The 17,722-nt window shown below is 43.1% G+C and overlaps 1 protein-coding gene across 10 annotated transcripts in view; it reads left to right on the top strand.

Annotated features, from left to right (window-relative positions):
- The window catches only part of Tnrc6c (trinucleotide repeat containing adaptor 6C), a 125,099-nt gene that overhangs the window by 88,436 nt on the left and 18,941 nt on the right, over positions 1 to 17,722 (top strand). For 6 of the 10 annotated variants that reach the window (XR_015450210.1, XM_087208396.1, XM_087208390.1 and 3 more), the window contains 6 exons: positions 930 to 1,096; positions 7,807 to 7,974; positions 8,919 to 8,976; positions 11,117 to 11,259; positions 12,922 to 13,095; positions 15,035 to 15,181. Coding sequence is in view for 9 of the 10 variants with exons in the window: in XM_087208396.1 (XP_087064522.1) it covers positions 930 to 1,096; positions 7,807 to 7,974; positions 8,919 to 8,976; positions 11,117 to 11,259; positions 12,922 to 13,095; positions 15,035 to 15,181 (857 nt within the window). In the remaining variant the exon portion in view is untranslated. The remainder of the gene's footprint in view (positions 1 to 929; positions 1,097 to 7,806; positions 7,975 to 8,918; positions 8,977 to 11,116; positions 11,260 to 12,921; positions 13,096 to 15,034; positions 15,182 to 17,722) is intronic. The other 4 variants (XM_087208392.1, XM_087208391.1, XM_021241164.2 and 1 more) reach the window with 4 other exon arrangements.

The following is a 17,722-nucleotide window of genomic DNA, read 5'->3' as shown; positions in this document are numbered from 1 at the left end:
TGTTGATTTTGTTATCTTTCTGAGTGGCTGACATGTTCCATCTACCCATCTCTTGTGCTAGAAATATCTATTCCATCCTTCCTGCTTTTTGTTACAAAGTTAAAGGCTAAGAGACCTTGTGGGTGTTCAGATTCACATTCCATTTTGAGGAACTATATTTTGTTTGTATAATCTGTCCTTGAGGTCCATTTATGTGCCTAGCTGGTAAACATCACATTTTCATCATCTTAAAGACCTTCGCGAACTACTGTCACCTATTCTTTGATTTTTTTTCTAGTTCTCCTGAGAAGTAAAAATCTGTAGTTTTGACATCAAAAATCACTTTGCATTTTGCAAAGGGAGGAAAAAGTAGAAATTCAGTAGCCAATTTGAGTTTCCTCTGCCTAGACCTCTCTGTCCTGCAGTTGTGGACGTCTCCTGGGAACTTGTGAGAAATGCAGGTGGCTAGGCCTACACAAGACCAGCTGCACATCACAAGGCCCCCACCAACTCCCACTTGGGGCTAAATGTGAGAACCACTGACCCATGTAACATAGTGCCCACAGGTTTACACCAAGATGTGACTAACAACTACATGGAAGACAATGTCATTTCTCAAGAATCTACTTTTGAGTGGCCTTTTCATTCCAGGCAGAGGTTGCCACACAGGAATTACTTGTAGAATGCCTGGGTTTCAAATTGATCTGTAGTTGGTTAAGAAAGTTTGGAATAGCATACAACAAACACCTGGACTTTGAAGGAAAAAATGTACACATACATATTGTACATGAAGGCAGGAGAAATTCAGTTATGTCTGGGGAAAAGAAAGAATAAAGTGGTAAATTACACTACATGCATTTTTTCCTACACACCCTAAATCATGTAATAGTGAAGCATTCTGCACCTTAGGGATAGTAAGTTGACTAAGTTTCTGTTTGCTCTCTTTCTAGCTTCCAAGTCTATGCAAGAAGGCTGGGGCAGTGGTGGGGACGAAATGAACCTGGGCACTGGCCAGTGGGAGGATGAGGAAGGGGACGTGTGGAATAATGCTGCTTCCCAAGAAAGCGCCTCCTCCTGTGGCTCCTGGGGCAGTGCCCCCAAGAAGGGACTTCAGAAGGTAAGCATGGCACCCCTGCACGAAGAAACTTCCAGAGCCAGTGGCTTATGGTGGCATCTCCAGAGCAGGGCACACCTGAGGTTTCCAGGGTGCATTTTCGACCTTTAGATGTCCCCGTGAGAATCCCTTGCAGGGATTAGCAAGGTCAAAGCTGTTTCTGTGGTACTGAGACTTTATCTTTTCCAGAAAGTTCTTTCCCTAGGGTAGGGTGTTTAGTCCATTTTCCATCACTGTAACAAATAAATCAACTTATGAAAAAGAGAGGTTTATTTTGGCTCACAGCTTTAGAGGTTTTAGTCCATAACTGATTGATCTTACTACTTTGGGAAAGCATGTGGTAGAGTAAAACTGCTCATGCCGTGGCCAGGAAGTAAAAGAGAAAGCAGGAATAGCTGGGGTCCCATTACTACCACTGAGGCCCCGACGCCATGACCCAAATACCAGATTGTCCACTCCACCTTTTAACACATTAACGACGAGGCTATAATTCATATGTTGTGCTGCCAGGTGGCTCCAGTTTGAATTGGAGCATTCCTGCCACCTTGAAACACCAGTGGTCCATACATAACTGTCCCTTCGGGTAGTACCACTTCTCAGGGGGTCTCGGATTACAATAATCCAAAGAAAAGAGTTGGTTTAGCAGACCAGATCTCATCACATTTCAGTTCCTTAAGGAAAACATTAAAATGCTATAAAAAATTATAGCTGATTTGTGGTACAGCAGTTGTAAATGCCATGTTATATGCATTAGCAATGGCGTACTTATAAGACTTCCATGTTGAAATTTGGAGAATTATTGATAAACTATTCATGAATGTAAGTTTATTTTAATATGTTTGTTGATTACTATAATTTTAATTGGTATGAATAGTATTAATTTTTATATTTGGACAGTGATTATTCAAATTCAAGTGACTAGATTCAGTCCATTTATAGACTTTTTATTTTATTAGTATAAAGACCAATAAAAGTGATTAGATCCATTTGTACTGCTGGTGGTACAAGCCACTCGATGGTCTAGTCATCCCTGTAACACTGGTGGTTCAAGCCGGCAGGACATGTTAAAGAAACATAACTTCCTAGCAGTGCCATTCCAAGGAACAGCCTTCAACACATGGGCCTTTGGGGACACAGAAGATCCAAGCCATCACAGATGGAGCTGTCCAGAGTCATCATGATTACCCAGAAGGAGTGCAGAAACACACCTGAGAAACCAGTCAGTGCCTAATGCCACGCATTAGAGAGATGTGCAAAAAGGCGAAACAGTGTCATTCTTCTCAAAGAATGTGTTTTAGTAAATATGTTTATTTTTCTTTTAAATAAGTTATCTATGTTAACATGCAATGAATTGGTATTGCTATTTTTAGTAATGTTAACATAATTTTTAAATACCAGTTTTAACTTCAAATGTAAGTATCAGTAGATACAACTCTTTTATAAACAAAAATTCTTTGGGACCCTTAATTTTAGAGTGTAATGAGGTCCTGGGACCAAAACATTTGAGAACTGCTGAGGTGACCACTAAGTAAAGAGGCAGCCATCTGAAAGAAATTGAGATCCAAGGGGCCGGGGATTTAGCTCAGTGGTTTTACTGCCTGCTGCGCAAGCGCAAGGACCTGAGTTCGATCCCCAATACCCAAAAAAAAAACCAACAGGCTGGGGATTTAGCTCAGTGGTTCCGCCGCCTGTCTTGCACGTGCAAGGACCCGAGTTTGATCCCAGGTACCAAAAAAGAAAAGTTAAAGATATCCACAACCCACTATATCCCAGGATAAATTCTAAGTACATCACAAATTTAAATATGAAAAATAAAAACATGGAAGAAGTCAGGCATGGTGGTACATGCCTATAAGCCCAGCACTTGAGAAGCTGAGGCAGGAGGATAGCTGTGAGACTGAGGCCACCCTGAACTACATAGAGACCCTGTGTCAAAAAACCAAAAACTAAACAGACAAATAAATAAATGAGAAGAATTATAGAAGCAATTTTACAGTTAAGAGGGACCATTCTAGCTATGACTAAAACTAAGTTATTTTTTTAAATTTTTAGATTAGAACAGTAAACATAGAAACTGTATATGAGAGAAAATACCCTAATCAAAATCAAAGGACAAATAGCATACTGGAAAAAAATGTTTGTCACGGAGGATTGATCTCTCTGATACTTAGAAAACGCCTAGAAACTGATTTTTTTAAAAATTAGCCAGGGGCCAGGGATTTAGCTCAGTGGTTTCGCCACCTGCTGCGCAAGCACAAGGACCCAAGTTCAATCCCTGGTACCAAAAAAATAAATAAAAAATAAAATAAAAAACATCTTAAAGATGTAGCTCAGTGTGAAGGCCCTGGTTCAGTCCCCACCACTACAGAAAGAAAAAGAGAAAGAGAATTAATTTAAAACAAGACCGAGTGGGCCAGGGATTTAGCTTAGGGGTTCCGCCACCTGCCTTGCAAGTGCAAGGACCCGAATTCGATCCGGTACCAAAAAAACAAAAACAAAAACAAATAAAACAATACCGAGAGATGCCATTTTTCATCTCCTACTTCAGCAGAAATCCAAAAGTTTAATGAACACACTCTGGGGGCTCAGGATGTGGCTCAGTGGCCCAAGAGCAGAAAATACATTAATAATAAACACATTCTGTTCTCAAAGCTATATGAAACCAGTATTCTTTCATTGCTGGCAGGAGCATAAATTAGCATAACCTACAAGGAGGGCAGTGTGGTGCTATCTGTCAAAATGACCACAGAGGTTTCCACTCATTCTGTTATAGCATTTTTGTAATAACAAAATGAAAATAAATGTGCATTGGTGGGATAGCTGGGTAAATTATGCCACATCCATCATATGGGAGGCTAAATATTTTTTTCTGAAGCAAAACATTTATTGGTACATTTTAGATGTACATAATGATAACACTCATCATTGGGAATTTGTACCTGTCCATGATATATCTTGCTTCTTTTTTACCATTCCCCTCCCCTTCCTTCAACTCCTCTTCCCTTCCTTCTTTATAAAAGCTTTTGTTTCCATTTTTTCCTTCTATTCTTTTTTTCTCTTGTCCCTTCTTTCCTTTCCCCTTCCCCTCTCCCTTGTTCCCCTTGTCATTTGAACATTTTCTTCTGATTTCCCAATATCTGTTATACATTTTGGTCCTTATTTCCACTTTTGGTTTCTCACACCAGAGAAACAATGTGGTATTTAAACATGTGTGTCCAGTTTATTTCACTTAAGGGTGTGGTCTCAAGGTGCATCCATTTAGTTAGAAATATCTCAAGCTTATTCTCCTTTTTGGCTGAGTAGTACTTCATTGTATAAAACAACGCATTTTCTGGGCCGGGGATTTAGCTCAGTGGTTTTGCCACCTGCTGTGCAAGCACAAGGACCCAAATTCAATCCCCGGTACCAAAAAAAAAACCAGACATTTTCTTTATCCATTTATCAGCTGATGGACATTTGGGCTGCTTCCAAGATTTAGCTATTACAAACTGCCAATATAAACAAGGGTGTGCATATATCGCTGTGGTATGATGCTTTTCCTTCAAGATGATACCAAGATGGGGAATAGCTGGGTCAAATGGAACCTCTAGTTTTAGTTTTTTGAGGAATCTCCACACTGATTTCACCACTCTATACTCCCACCGGGGTTATTTTCCCCCTACATCCCCATCAGCATTTGTTATTGGTTGATTTCTTGATAACAGGCATACTTTCTGGAGATGGAATCTCAGCGTTGTTCTAATTTGCATCTCTCAAATGACCAGTGATGTTGAACTTTTTTATATATATTTGTTGCCATTTCTACTTCATCTGAGAAGTGCATTCATTTCAGATGCCCACTTTTGGACTAGGTCTTTAAATTTGGGGGGGGGTCTGATTTTTTGAGTTCTTTATATACTCTACATGTTAGTCCTTTGTCTGAGAAACAGCTGGCAAAATTTTTTTTCCACACACTGTCAACCGAAGAATTTAATAAATTGAGTTTGATCATTCCGATCTCAATTGTGGCTTTCCAATAGCACTTCAAAGTTTCTTGAATTTGCCCTATTAGACTGATTTTCTCCTCATTAAGAGTAACCTATGAACAAGATAGTTTATATGAGCTGTCCTAGTGAAAAATCATCTCAATGCCTATTAAACAGAAAAAAGGGGAGCAATATACTGAAGTAGAAACAGGCTATAGAAGACATAAAAGAATCCCTCAAAAGTATCTTGAATGAACTCTGGTTTAATGTTCTTTTCCTCCTCTTGTGGATTATACAAAAGCTGCAGAGCTTCTAACTTCTCACTGATATATCTCCAGGGAATTTAAAGATCTGTTGCTGTGCAAGCTGGACTTGATGCAACTGCTGCATGTGCTGCTGACAGTGCTGCTCCTGCAGCTGGCGGATGAGAATCTGCTGCTGTTCGTAGTTCCCTGAATGCTGTTGGGCTGCATACTGCTGGAACTGCACGGCAGTCTGGGAGTTTAAAGCTGCCATCATCTGCTGCTTTCGCTGCTACAGCCAAAGCCTCTCTTCTTCTGTTCGCCTCCTCTCTTCCTCCCGCCTAAGCCTTTCCTCTTCTCGCCTACATTTCTCTTCTTCCTTTAGAAGACGTTCTCTTTCTTCCTCTTCTCGTCACCTTTGCTCATCTTCCTCCTTCCTTTTTTTCTCTTACTCTTCCTTCTCTATTTTGTGGGATGCAGCATAATGTTGAAAAGAGATGGCAACATCTATTTAAGACCTTGACAGACTGTACCATGGCATCCTCTTCAGACATGCTTCCCAGGGCTGCCCACTCGTTCCTTCTGTCATTTCCCAACACATCAAAGAATCCAACCTCAGGACAAGTGTCTGGATTACATGGGCCCATAAGAACTTGCTTATGCAGTGCCACAAGCTTCAACTTTTCTTCGTAAGCTGGATGAAAGGCTTTGCTATCCTTCTTCGACTTCCTGCTGACCTTTGACCCCTCTCGCTGACACTGAAACTTCCGCTAAATTTTTTTTTTTTGTACTGGGGATCGAACTCAGGTCATTGCGCTTGCGCAGCAGGCGGCAAAACCACTGAGCTGAATCCCTGGCCCTCGCTAAATATTTTTTAAAGAAAATTCTGTATTGATATGAAAAGATCAACAAAACTGGCATAGTGACACACATCTGTAATCCCAGCACACAGGAGGCTGAGGCAGGAGGATTGCCACAGGTTCAAGGCCAGCTTGGGATGTGTAGTCAGTTGAAGGCCAACTTGAACTACATTGCAAGACACTGTCTCAAAAATCAATAAAATATATTGTTAAATGAGACAAGGAACAGAAATGTGTGTAGCACACCACCCAGTTTAGGTACATGTAACAGCTTCTGTAGACTATTCTGAGTTCTCTAGAAGGAAGATTAGACTCTACCAAGGAGGACTTCCTCTTAGAGAGAACCAGGAACCAAGCTTGTAAGGTGGCATGGAGAGAAGAGTCTCTTCTTGCACTTTGTCCTTTTGAACTGTGTGAATATATTGCTACCTAAAAAAGAAATTAGAAAAGCATTCAATAAGCAGTAAGTAGAAACCAGAAACTACAATCAGACTTTCCATTCGTAAGGAAAAAAGGTTACAGGCATCAAAAGGAAGTCCTTTACAGTTGTTTTGGCAAGTAATCTAATCACAGTAAGACAAGAAATACTAAATTAGCAAATTAAAATAATATGATTTGGGGGCCAGAGATGTAGCTCAGAGGCACAGTGCCTGCCTGACAAGTGTGAAGCCTTGAGTTCGATTCCCAGTACCAAATTTTGGCTGATCTGGCTCTGTCAGCATACTATTGATTAAAATAACCTCCAAATAAGCTATTTCCTTGGGGACAGAAAGCCTGTTAGTTTTTATAGCTTCGTGTGTTCCACTATCTAGTTAAAACGGACTTAATTTCTAAAAGCAAGATGGAGCATATTCAGGGTGGGGGTATGTATGTATGTATGTATTTAGAGACACCATCTTGCTGTGTTGGCCCAGGCTGAACTCAAACTCCTAGGTTCAAGTGGTCCTCCTACCTCAGCCTGGGGTGTGTGTATGTGTGTGTGTGATTGTATCTGTAGAGCCTTTGCTGTTGTATAATTAGCCCAGCTTGCTCACCTGACTCTCCTGGCACCCTTTGCCCTTCCTGGGCTGCTCTTTCCTTCTATAGTCTGCCTTCCCCACTTTTCTCTTCTTCCTTTTCCGCCAACATTCTCCTGCCTACTCCTTTCGTCTCACCTGAGTGCTATAAGCAATTAATAGTTAACAAAATTAGTAGGTTTGTTCTACCTTTCCTCTTTTGCCCTTTTTTTCATCAGAAGGACCCCCCTGCATTTTGTATTACTTAGAATAAAGCTTATAAAAGGGAAAAAATGTAATTTTTAGTAGATGTCACATAGCACCAAGTTCAAGGGAGTGTTCTTGTGACTATTTGATCATGGAAATAGTGTAGATTTATGATGAACCAAATTAATTCTCTGGGAAAGAGAAACGATTGCCCTGCTTTTGTGAATCCGTAAGTTACATCAACCAACATGCACACGCACCTGCAGTTTCCTGTAATGTTAGCCCCAAGATACTACCAAGGACATTGTGGAGCCCAGCATGATTCAACTGTAATACAGAAGACTGATTTTTAAAGCACCATGAATTTCAACAGTCTCTCATTTCTAGAGGAAATGCACTAAAATGTAATTTGTGGCCTTTTCTTCTGCCCGGGCTTTGTTTTAGGGCATGAAGACACCTGGCAAGCAGGACGAGGCCTGGGTCATGAGCCGGCTGATGAGACAACTCACGGACATGGGCTTCCCGGTGACTGGTGTCTTATTACTACTCTCCCACATGTCCCTAAGCAAACAGCCCTACTTGTCTCCATCAGTGTTTGATGTTTATGGCAAGGTGGGAAGGCTTTTTGAGAAATGATAAGAAACTAATTAATTAGCTTTTAAGTCCCCTTTGGCTTAGGAAGTTAGGCTGAGTGGTTACTGCATTGAACCACAGCACACATTCAGTTTCCATCAAGAAAGGGATGAGAACCTTGTCCTAGAATAAAACTGTGTGATTTGTATTTTCCATAGGTTTATTTCATTAATTTATCCAGTAGATTGATCCCAGGTAGAAGATCACAAGAAAAAATTTGGTATAAAGTACTAAAGTGTCATATGCCAAAAAAGCATCCTAACTGAGGCTGTTTAGCTGTGCAGAAAGAATTTGGAGCACGGGATAGTCCCCAGAATACCACCGTGTTCTAGTCCTATGGTTGGAAGCAGGGGTCCCAAGAGCAAAGGCTGGCAACCATGTTCATCGCGTGGTTCCATTAAGTGTCTGCTTTCCAAGTCCAGGTTCAAATGAGTATTTAATTTCTGATTACGGTGGGTGTCCCTAAAAGAAGGGTTCAGAATGGCTTCATGTTCCTCACACTGGGTGCTATCTCTCTGGGGAAGGGTCCACCCTCTCCCTGGTTGGGGTGACTGACAAGCCTGAGGGCCAGGAGACATGGTCATCACAGAGCTCCCAGAGTGCTGGCACGTGAATATTAGTCTGCTCCAATCAGAGAGAAAATTACCAGCAGGAACCTACTTGCTCTTTTTCTGTTTCATGAGGAAAAGTTTATATAATAGAGCCTAGAGCCCTGACTCTGCCAGTGACTTTGACACTCAAGGTGGCAGGTCAGTCACTAAATTACAAACATTTTCCATTTAAAAGACATGGTTTCTAACCACCACAGTGGAGAAAAGCTTTTCCAATTCCAAAACCTCATAAGTCAGTAGTGATTACCCTCTTTACCAGCTGTGCTGTTCACCAGCGTCCCCCGCTAATGAGGACTCTGCTTTGCTCCACAGAGAGAGCCTGCTGAAGAGGCCTTGAAGAGCAACAATATGAACCTTGACCAGGCCATGAGTAAGTGACAGGGCACATGTAGAGCACTTTCCCCAGGTGCCTTGGCCAACCTTTGCTTTTCAGAAGCATCTTACTGTAGTCTTGGATTAATGGTGGAATTTGCACGGGGTAGACAAAACCAGGCCACAGGGAAGGAGCAACCACAGGGCAGGCACTGACCACATAGCCAGCCACACAGGCAAGTGGGCTCATTTTTTCTAGTACTTCAACAAATTGGTGGGATGTGTCCACCTGTTTTGAGGGGAAGTAATAATGACACTTGGAGACTGTTGTTGGGACCTCATGTCAGACCTCTTTGGGTCTCGATGGAGAACACTCCTCAAGCCTTGGCCTCTCGAAGTGTGCAGTCCAGGACTGTGGAGGCACCACTGTGCAGCTGAGGACATTCTCTTGCTGGGAGATGGACTTTGCTGTTGGAATAAGCAACCTCCTAGTGGAGCTGCTTTAAATAAATAAATAGGGCCAGGGATGTAGCTCATTGGCACAGCGCCTGCCTGGCAAGTGCAAGGCCCTGAGTTCAATTCCTGGTACATACATACATACATGCTGCATACATACATGCATAAAACTGTTTCAGGGGCCAGGAATTTAGCTCAGTGGCACCAAGCCTGCTTCGCAAGCGCAAGGCCCCAAGTTTGATCCCCAGTACGAAAAAAAAATTGTCTCAAGCATTTGTAAAATACAGTCCATTCTCGATATTCTTGGTAATTATGTCCTGTGAAGCCACTGCAGACACTGAATTAGCAAATACTGAACCCCTTCTGCTGGGGAAACAAGGGGAGAGTTCCTCTGCACACATTCTTATCTACTGACTGTTCAGAGCCTTATTTTGTTTCTGTTTTAAGATACCCTACTTAATACATATTTCTCACAAATAACTATATGTCCTATTTCTGTGTAATAAAACATGAGCCAGGAAGGGTTGGACATCTTCTTGAGCTGGATAATGTGACAAATTTTGTTGCTTTCAGACTCATAACAGTGCTGCCACTTCACTTTTTAAATCAGTCATCTCAGAAATCCACAGAAGTAGCGACTTTTGCATCTCTTCCGTAGCTTTTCCATGGCTCTGTGAGTGTCACATTAGCACTTCCTGAGTGATTTCCTCTTCCTCCTGCTAGGTGAATTGTTTGATTTTTTTTTTTTCCTCTGTCCGATTTATTGACATTGAGCCTCCGATCCACAGTACTGAAGGAAACTTCTTATGGCACATTTTCCCTGAAAAGCACAGCTCACCCTTCTTGTACTTAGGAACACTAGACAGTCTGCAGCCATACATGGGGGGCTATTTTACACAGCAAAATCACCAACAAAAAGTACAAAAATATGAAAAATGTGGTACTAAGTGGCCCACAAAAAGGACACTTGACCATGTGAAATCTGAAATAAGAAGGCAGAGCATCACCCTGTTGGATCTGAGCTGGATGTGGAAATGCAGGTGACTCAGATCTGCCAGTCTGTTCATGTCCACAAATAACCACAAAAGTGCTATGGTATTTACTAATCTTTGAGTTACAAATAAATTTCAGTGAGTAGGCACATTTTCAGGTATCAACTCCATGAATTATAGATAGACGGTATAATCACGTGGAGGTGTCACAATATGTGGTTCAGACACTAGGGCAGGAACCACCAGCATGAGTTGAAGCAGTGAATTCCAACTTCTCAGATAAAATAGTGCAAAGCTTAAATGGGCCAAACAAGTACTGCTGGTGACTAGATTAGAAGACCAGTGAGGACAGAATCAGTGTCCTAACTGCTCAGCATGTGGGAAGTGATGGTCAGGAGGTAGGAGAAGAGCTCCCCAAGTTGGGTCATCAGGAAGGGAAAGCCCCTGAGATATGATGGGTGGAGGGAGGAAGCAAGCGCATGGGGCTCTAGGGGGACAGGGTTCATCCCAGGGGCCAGTGGGGGCCAGTGTGGCCAGAGTGGAGAGGAGCAGGGACGGGGCAGAGGGCAGAAGCGGGCAGGGCACAGTCCCGGGTGTTGAAGCCACCCGAGCATGCAGCATGGTGCTGAGCAGGTGTGCTCTGGTTTTACCCCTGCCCTTCTCTGGGTCTCCCTAAGGCTATTGCCAGGGCTGTCCAGTGCAGCTCTGGTAACCATGCTTAATTTTTGTGTTGCTTTCGTTGTGCCCCAGGCGCTCTGCTGGAAAAGAAGGTGGACATGGACAAGCGTGGATTGGGAGTGACCGACTACAATGGAGTGGTCACCAAACCCCTCGGCTGCCGCCCACCAATCTCCAAAGAGTCTTCCATGGACCGCCCCACCTTTCTTGACAAGGTACGGATTTAGACAGTTTTTTTTTTTTTTAACAAGAGATGTTTTCATTTTAACTGTGTCCTTGATGTAAGTCAGGTTAAAAACTTGCTGGACTGTTGTATATAAGTGACTTTTACCTATTTTTTTGTGATAGAGAGGTGGAGAAAGAGAGATGCCTGTCTATCTATATGAATGTTAAAGAGGAGATGTATTTCACATAACATGTGATAAAAAATGCTGGAATTGAAATCAATTTTCATTTTCATTGTGTGAACTTGACTGGTATCTGCTTCAATTTGTCCAGTACACAAGGATCATCAAATTTCTGTTTTGCTATCTGATTTTAAATTCACAGATCTTCCATTTAGAAATATGTTGCATGTTTCACCTCAGAAAAAGGGAAGTAGTGGAGTATGGTACCTGAGCCTAGATGCCTTTCCCACCATAGTGTCTTGGGAAGCTCCCTGGACGCTTAGAAACCAGAGCGAGCTCAGTCCTTCTAGTGTTGTCAGGGGTTCGTGTCTTCCTCCAGTCTGATGGGACTACACAGGGGGCAAGCATCACATTACATTCAGTCAGGATGCTGAACCCTGAAAAGTAAAATTGAAGCAAAAAGGACAGGTTGAAAAAATAAAGGAGGACTGGTGATGTAGTTCAGTGGCACCACACCTGCCTGGCAAGCACAGGGTCCCGAGTTCAGTCCCTAGTACCAGAAATAAACAGAAAGGCTCCAATAAAGGACCTTAACATCCCCAAGGGAACATTCTTTCTGTTCTTGGAGCCCTCCACCACACATTCTGCTTCAGAAAGCTGGGCTGTGTGTAATCGCAGGTACACTTGAGGCTGAGGCAGGAGAAGCACAGTTTGAGGCTATCCTGGGCAACTCAGAGCCTGTTGAAATAAAAAAGTAAAAGAGGCCAGCAGGGATGTAGCTGAATGGTAGAGTGTCCCTGGGTTGCCAGTACCACAAAAAAATAGAAAGAAAGCTGGTCGCTAGAGTAGCCAGGAGCATCCACTAAAAAATTATTCATCTAAAATTCCAAATTAACTTGGCATCTTGTATTTTTATTTGCTAAATCTGGGAATCCTAAGTGTGGGACCCTGACCTGTTTCCTTACCTTTAAATGGGGAGTTAGACCCCGGGCTGGTTGTACTATTAGATGAGATAAATTTGTAAGTCTTGGCATGTACAGTGGCCGCAATAAATCTTGAAAAAAAATTGAATAGGATTCTGTCTGTTTCATAACTACCCTCTTGTTAAACCCTGTGAAACTGCTGAATGTGTAGGTCAAAAGCAAGTAAATATCAGAATTCAGCCTCATATACCTAAGAGCTTTAGTCGTCATCTCTCATAAAGAACCTGTATATTTGAAAATGGTTATAAAGGGTTCTCCAAATAAGACCTGGCTCACACTTTTGCTCCCTTCTCCTTACTCTACCTAGAGAGGCCACAGTGTCTGAGAGTACCTCAAACTAATGTATGTTTGTTAAATGTTTTAAAAATAAAAACAGTATCTTAATCATATTTCTCTTTTTCTTTTTCCCCTCTTCCTTTTACCCATGTTCTCCATTCCCTTGTTATCCACGCTTTTTTGATCTTTTAATTCTTTATCCACCCATATCCCTCTTTATTTCCTTGGGAAACTGTTCGGTGCTTTGTCTGCTGATGGACACTGCACACAGCTCACCCTTTCTTTTTCCAATCAGGATGGCGGCCTCGTGGAAGAGCCCACGACTTCACCATTTTTGCCTTCCCCAAGCCTGAAGCTCCCTCTTTCCAACAGTGCACTCCCCAGTCAGGCCCTGGGTGGGATTGCCTCAGGGCTGGGCATGCAAAACTTGAACTCTTCTAGACAGGTAAGGCTGTTGGGAGAGAAGAGGTTGTGGTCTGTTTACTTGCCTCTTAAAAAGTGTGTTGGGGGGCCGGGGATGTAGCTCAGTGGTTCTGCCACCTGCCTCGCAAGCGCAAGGTCCTGAGTTCGATCCCTGGTGCCAAAAAAAAAAGTGTGTTATAGACACTCTTATTTTAGCTAATACCTCTATTTTAAAAGAGAATATAATGCATAAGGGTAGTTGAGAAGATAGAATACGTAAGGGGAGTTTCCTTCAGGTGATTTACCAGAGTCAGGAATTAAATGATGGCTAGTTGTGATGGCACACTTCTGTCACCCCAATACTCTGGGAAGCTGAGACTAAAGCTCAAACTGAGATAGTGCAAGCCCAGCCTGGGCAAATTATTGACTGAGCCAAGACCCTGTCTCAAAATTTAAAAAAAATAAAGGGCTGGGGATGTAGCTCAGCGCCACAGCACCTGCCCAGCAAGCACAAGGCCCTGAGTTTGATTCCTGATACCAAAAAAGAAAAATACATAAATAAAATTAAATAAATAAAAAGGACCAAGGCTATAGCTCAGTGTTGAAGCCCTGGGTTCAAGCTTCATTACCACCCAAAGGAAAAAAAAAAAGAATAAAAGTTCTTGAATTTGGCTATGTAGGATATGCTTCAAAGTTATATACTTTGGCTATGTGATAGGATATGCTTCAAAGTTTTTATACTTCACTAAAATATATTTGAGCTCCTCATTGCACCTTGGTACTAACTTTCTGCTAGTTTAAATGCTGGTGTGATGCTGAGCAGTTGAGAGAAGACACCACTTGTTGCCCCTTTCCCCAGATGTGGAGGTGGCCTTTCTCGCAGGGAGGTGCCCAGAGGTCCCTTTGGCATAGGTGGAATCCCTGTGTGAGATGTCTTACTGCCTGCCTGCCCTCCCGCCCCACCTTCCTGTGGGTCCTTTGAAATGTGGTCATCACCAGGCAGTGTGCTTCCTGAATGCAAAGCAGGCCTGCTCAGTGGTTTTCTTGGGGATGGGCCTGTACACGCCTTTGCACTTCTCTTCAAGGAGATGCTGCTTTGGGAGGCTGAACAGTGCCTCTGTGCCTGTGTCCCATGGAATTACCAGCAGGCCTTATCCACTCCCAGCAGCTCCCAACTGGCCCTGTGCACCATCCTAGAGCTCTTGCCATTGCTAGCCCGGTGGAGAGTGGTGGGAAGTCTGCATTTCATATGCTCTGCCACTTGCACATTGGCAGCCTCACAGGGCCCATAGGCTCTCCCAAGAGAAATCGGAGTGTATCTTACTCCATCTGTTTGTTAGGTAGCTCATGACACAGTGGAAAAGACATCCAAAATATATTTATTATGTTCAATACAAGGTTAAATTAACTACCCGGATTTGCCAGTTGATTCATTTTCAGGGTTTGTTGAAATAGTAGCTTTGTTTCCTGTTTGAAAATGCTGCTTTTGCTGGATGAAATAGTACTCACCTGTAATCCCAGGTATTTGGGAGGTTGAGGCAAGTTCAGGCCCAACAAAGCAAGAGCCTGTCTCAAGAAACAAATAGAATTGAAATGTCATTTTTCTCCAGGTTAATGGTAATTTATGCCACATACTCTTACTCTGTTTTACCACAGCCTTCTGGAAATGTCTGTCACACAAACAGCCATGTCCTTGTTGCTGATGCCTGAAACACTGTTGTTATGGTTTAAGTTGATAGCCTTGTCTGGGGACATTTTAAAATACACTGTCATGTGGCTCCTATGATTTAAAAACATAAGCAGCTTCATTCTCAGCCTCCATAACCAGTATGGCCCGCACTCATCCTGAGTGTGCCAGAGCAGTGGCTGGGGACAGTGAAAGGAAGCAGAAGCAACCTTGCATCGTGGTTAATAAACATCAGCCTCCCCACTCAGCCCACCTCACTGCTGCCTCCCTGACCATCCATTCTGTCTCCCCACAGATCCCGAGTGGCAATCTGGGTATGTTTGGCAATAGCGGAGCAGCACAAGCCAGGACCATGCAGCAGCCGCCGCAGCCACCAGTGCAGCCTCTTAACTCCTCCCAGCCCAGCCTCCGTGCTCAAGTGCCTCAGTTTCTATCCCCTCAGGTCAGACTAGTGGCCCAGCTGGAGGCACAGGGGGCCAGGGGCAAGTGGTGGGGACTTGTGCAACCTCAAAGTCTCTTTTAAAGTGCCTATGGGCATTTTAATCCATCAAGTAGTAAACTGACTCTCCTGCCCTGAGAGATTTCCTCAGAGTCTGCTTTTTTTTTTTTTTTTTTAATTTAAATGCGCATACTTAAGTTTAATAGTTTTTTTGATTGTTTGTTTTTGGTACCGGGGATTGAACTCAGGTCCTTGCGCTTGCACAGCAGGCAGTGAAACCACTGAGCTAAATCCCCAGCCCGAGTCTGCTTCTTGACAGGCTGAGCCACCCACACCCGACACAGGCATCAGCAGGTTGGAGTGACTCTGACAGGGAGGAGAGCATCCAGCACACTTGCTGGCCTGACTCCCCCTACTCTAGATTGAGAAAGCTGCTCAGTGAAGCTGTTGGTGGTACTGGGTTACTGGAAGAGAAGGGGGCGGGCTGCACTGTTGTGAGGGACATTAAGGAAACCATCCAAGACCACCCACGAGTGAGTCATGCTCGTGGGACCACATGTGATCACAGACAAAAAGTCATAGGCATTGTGGACTTATAGTTTTATTTAGTAGTAGGTCATTTTGCCTAGAAAGATTCTAACAGGAAAAAGATTAAGTGGAATTAAAGAAAGGATATTGAGGCCTGGGATTTAGCTCAGTGACACCACACCTGCCTGGCAAGAGCAAGGTCCTGAATTCGATCCCTGGTTCCACAAAAAAAAGAAAGATCTTGTTTTACATAGCTCCATGGCCTCCTGAGTCCCATTTTTTTCATACTAATACTGTTTACCTTTAGAACATTCCATAATTTTAGGGTTTGGACTAAGTTTTTAATTATAGTGTGACAGTCCCTACCCTTGTAAGAACACTCAGTAATGAATTATTTTATGTTGATGACCTCTTTGAGCCTGGGCTAACTCAGAGCTCTACCCGATGTTTAATTCTGGGGCAGAGAAGGACTCATAGCCCTGCTTGGGAAGAACAAAAGCATTTTGAAGTCTCCATCACTGTCTACCATTCTTCTGGCAGAGGAAAAACTACTTTCTTCCCTAAATGACCTCTGTTACCAAGAAGATATTTGGGATTTCTAAGGAACCTTTTTTTCAGCCTGTTTCAAAAGAGAATAGGCTAACCCATGATGGCGAACCTGTGGCACACATTTTTTTTTTTTTTTTTAAGACAAAAGATGTCAATGTACAAGTAGTTTTTTCTAAACTAAAACCTCAGTATTCAAGCTTAATTGCAATGTTGGCACGTTGCAATAAATAAGTGAGTTTGGGGTTGCAGTTTGGGCGCTCATCTCTAAAAGGTTCGCCATCACTGTATCTATCTTCTGTTAGTCCATAAAATATAAATTTTAGTTTAGTTTGTTGGAATACGGTGTCTTTGTTCCTTTGAGCTGCTGTAACAAAAGACCTTGGACTGGGTAATTTATAAACACCATGAATCCATTGCTCATAATTCTGGAGGCTGGATAGTCTCAGATCAAGGCCCCAGAGGATTTGGTTATATTTAGTGTTGGGGAGCTCATTCCTCATGGAGGGTATCGTCTGTGCATCCTCATGTGGCACGGGGTGAATGAGCTCCCTCAGGCCTCTTTGCTAAGGGCACCTAATCACCTCCCAAAGGTCCCATCTCTTAGTGCTGCTATAGTAAGGATTGTGTTTCAGCAGGAGTTTGGGGGACACAGACATTCAGAGTGTAGCACATAGGAAGACTCTGTTGGCACACAGAAGAGGGCAGGCATGCAGCAGGGAATTTGCTGGAAGTAACTCTCACTCCCATTCCATGTTTGTGTACAGAGTTGAGACGTAGAGAGCCCGGTGGAATAATAGATAAGTGTGTTCGTTAGGACACAGTGTAAACTGCTATAACAGATGGGCCACAGCAGATAGCAGCTTAACAAAGAGAGCCTCCAGCTCTCTTGTGACAGTGGAGACAGGGCAGTTCACAGCTCACGGGCAGTTCTGCCACAGTTGTTTCCACCACAGGGAAGAAGAGAGGAAAGCAGGGGAAGCCCCTGCATGTTATGGCTGCATACTTGCTGGGCTACTTACAGTCATGTCCCAGTGCCCAGACCCAGCACCAGAGCCACACCTGATCCGTGGGCCAGAGGCAGAAGACCACAGTTAGTGGACTGTGCAGACTAGCATGTCCCAAGCATCAGTCATCTCTGTGCCATCTCACAGTTCTCTCCATGTTTTCATTTTACCTGTGCTATTACGTATTTCTTTTCTTTAAATTGACTTATCTTTAAATGTATTTTTAAATGAAACTGTGTGGGCCGGACATGATGGCACACACAGGAGTGTCCCAGCACTCAGGAGGCTGAGGTGGGAGGATCACCATGAGTTCAAGGCCAGCCTGAACTACATAATGAGACCCTGTCTTAAAAAACATGAGCACAAATGCTGTAATTAGCATCACTTAAGATAAAACTTGAATAAAATATTGAAGCCTCAAAAAAAAAAAATACACGAACAAGGGGCTGGGGATTTAGCTCAG

The sequence above is a fragment of the Heterocephalus glaber genome, unplaced genomic scaffold (genome assembly GCF_053883595.1).
Source record: "Heterocephalus glaber isolate CG9 unplaced genomic scaffold, H.glaber_assembly_v1.0 deba00000937, whole genome shotgun sequence".
Taxonomy (NCBI): Eukaryota; Metazoa; Chordata; class Mammalia; order Rodentia; family Bathyergidae; genus Heterocephalus; species Heterocephalus glaber.
This window is presented reverse-complemented; position numbering and strand designations above follow the sequence as displayed.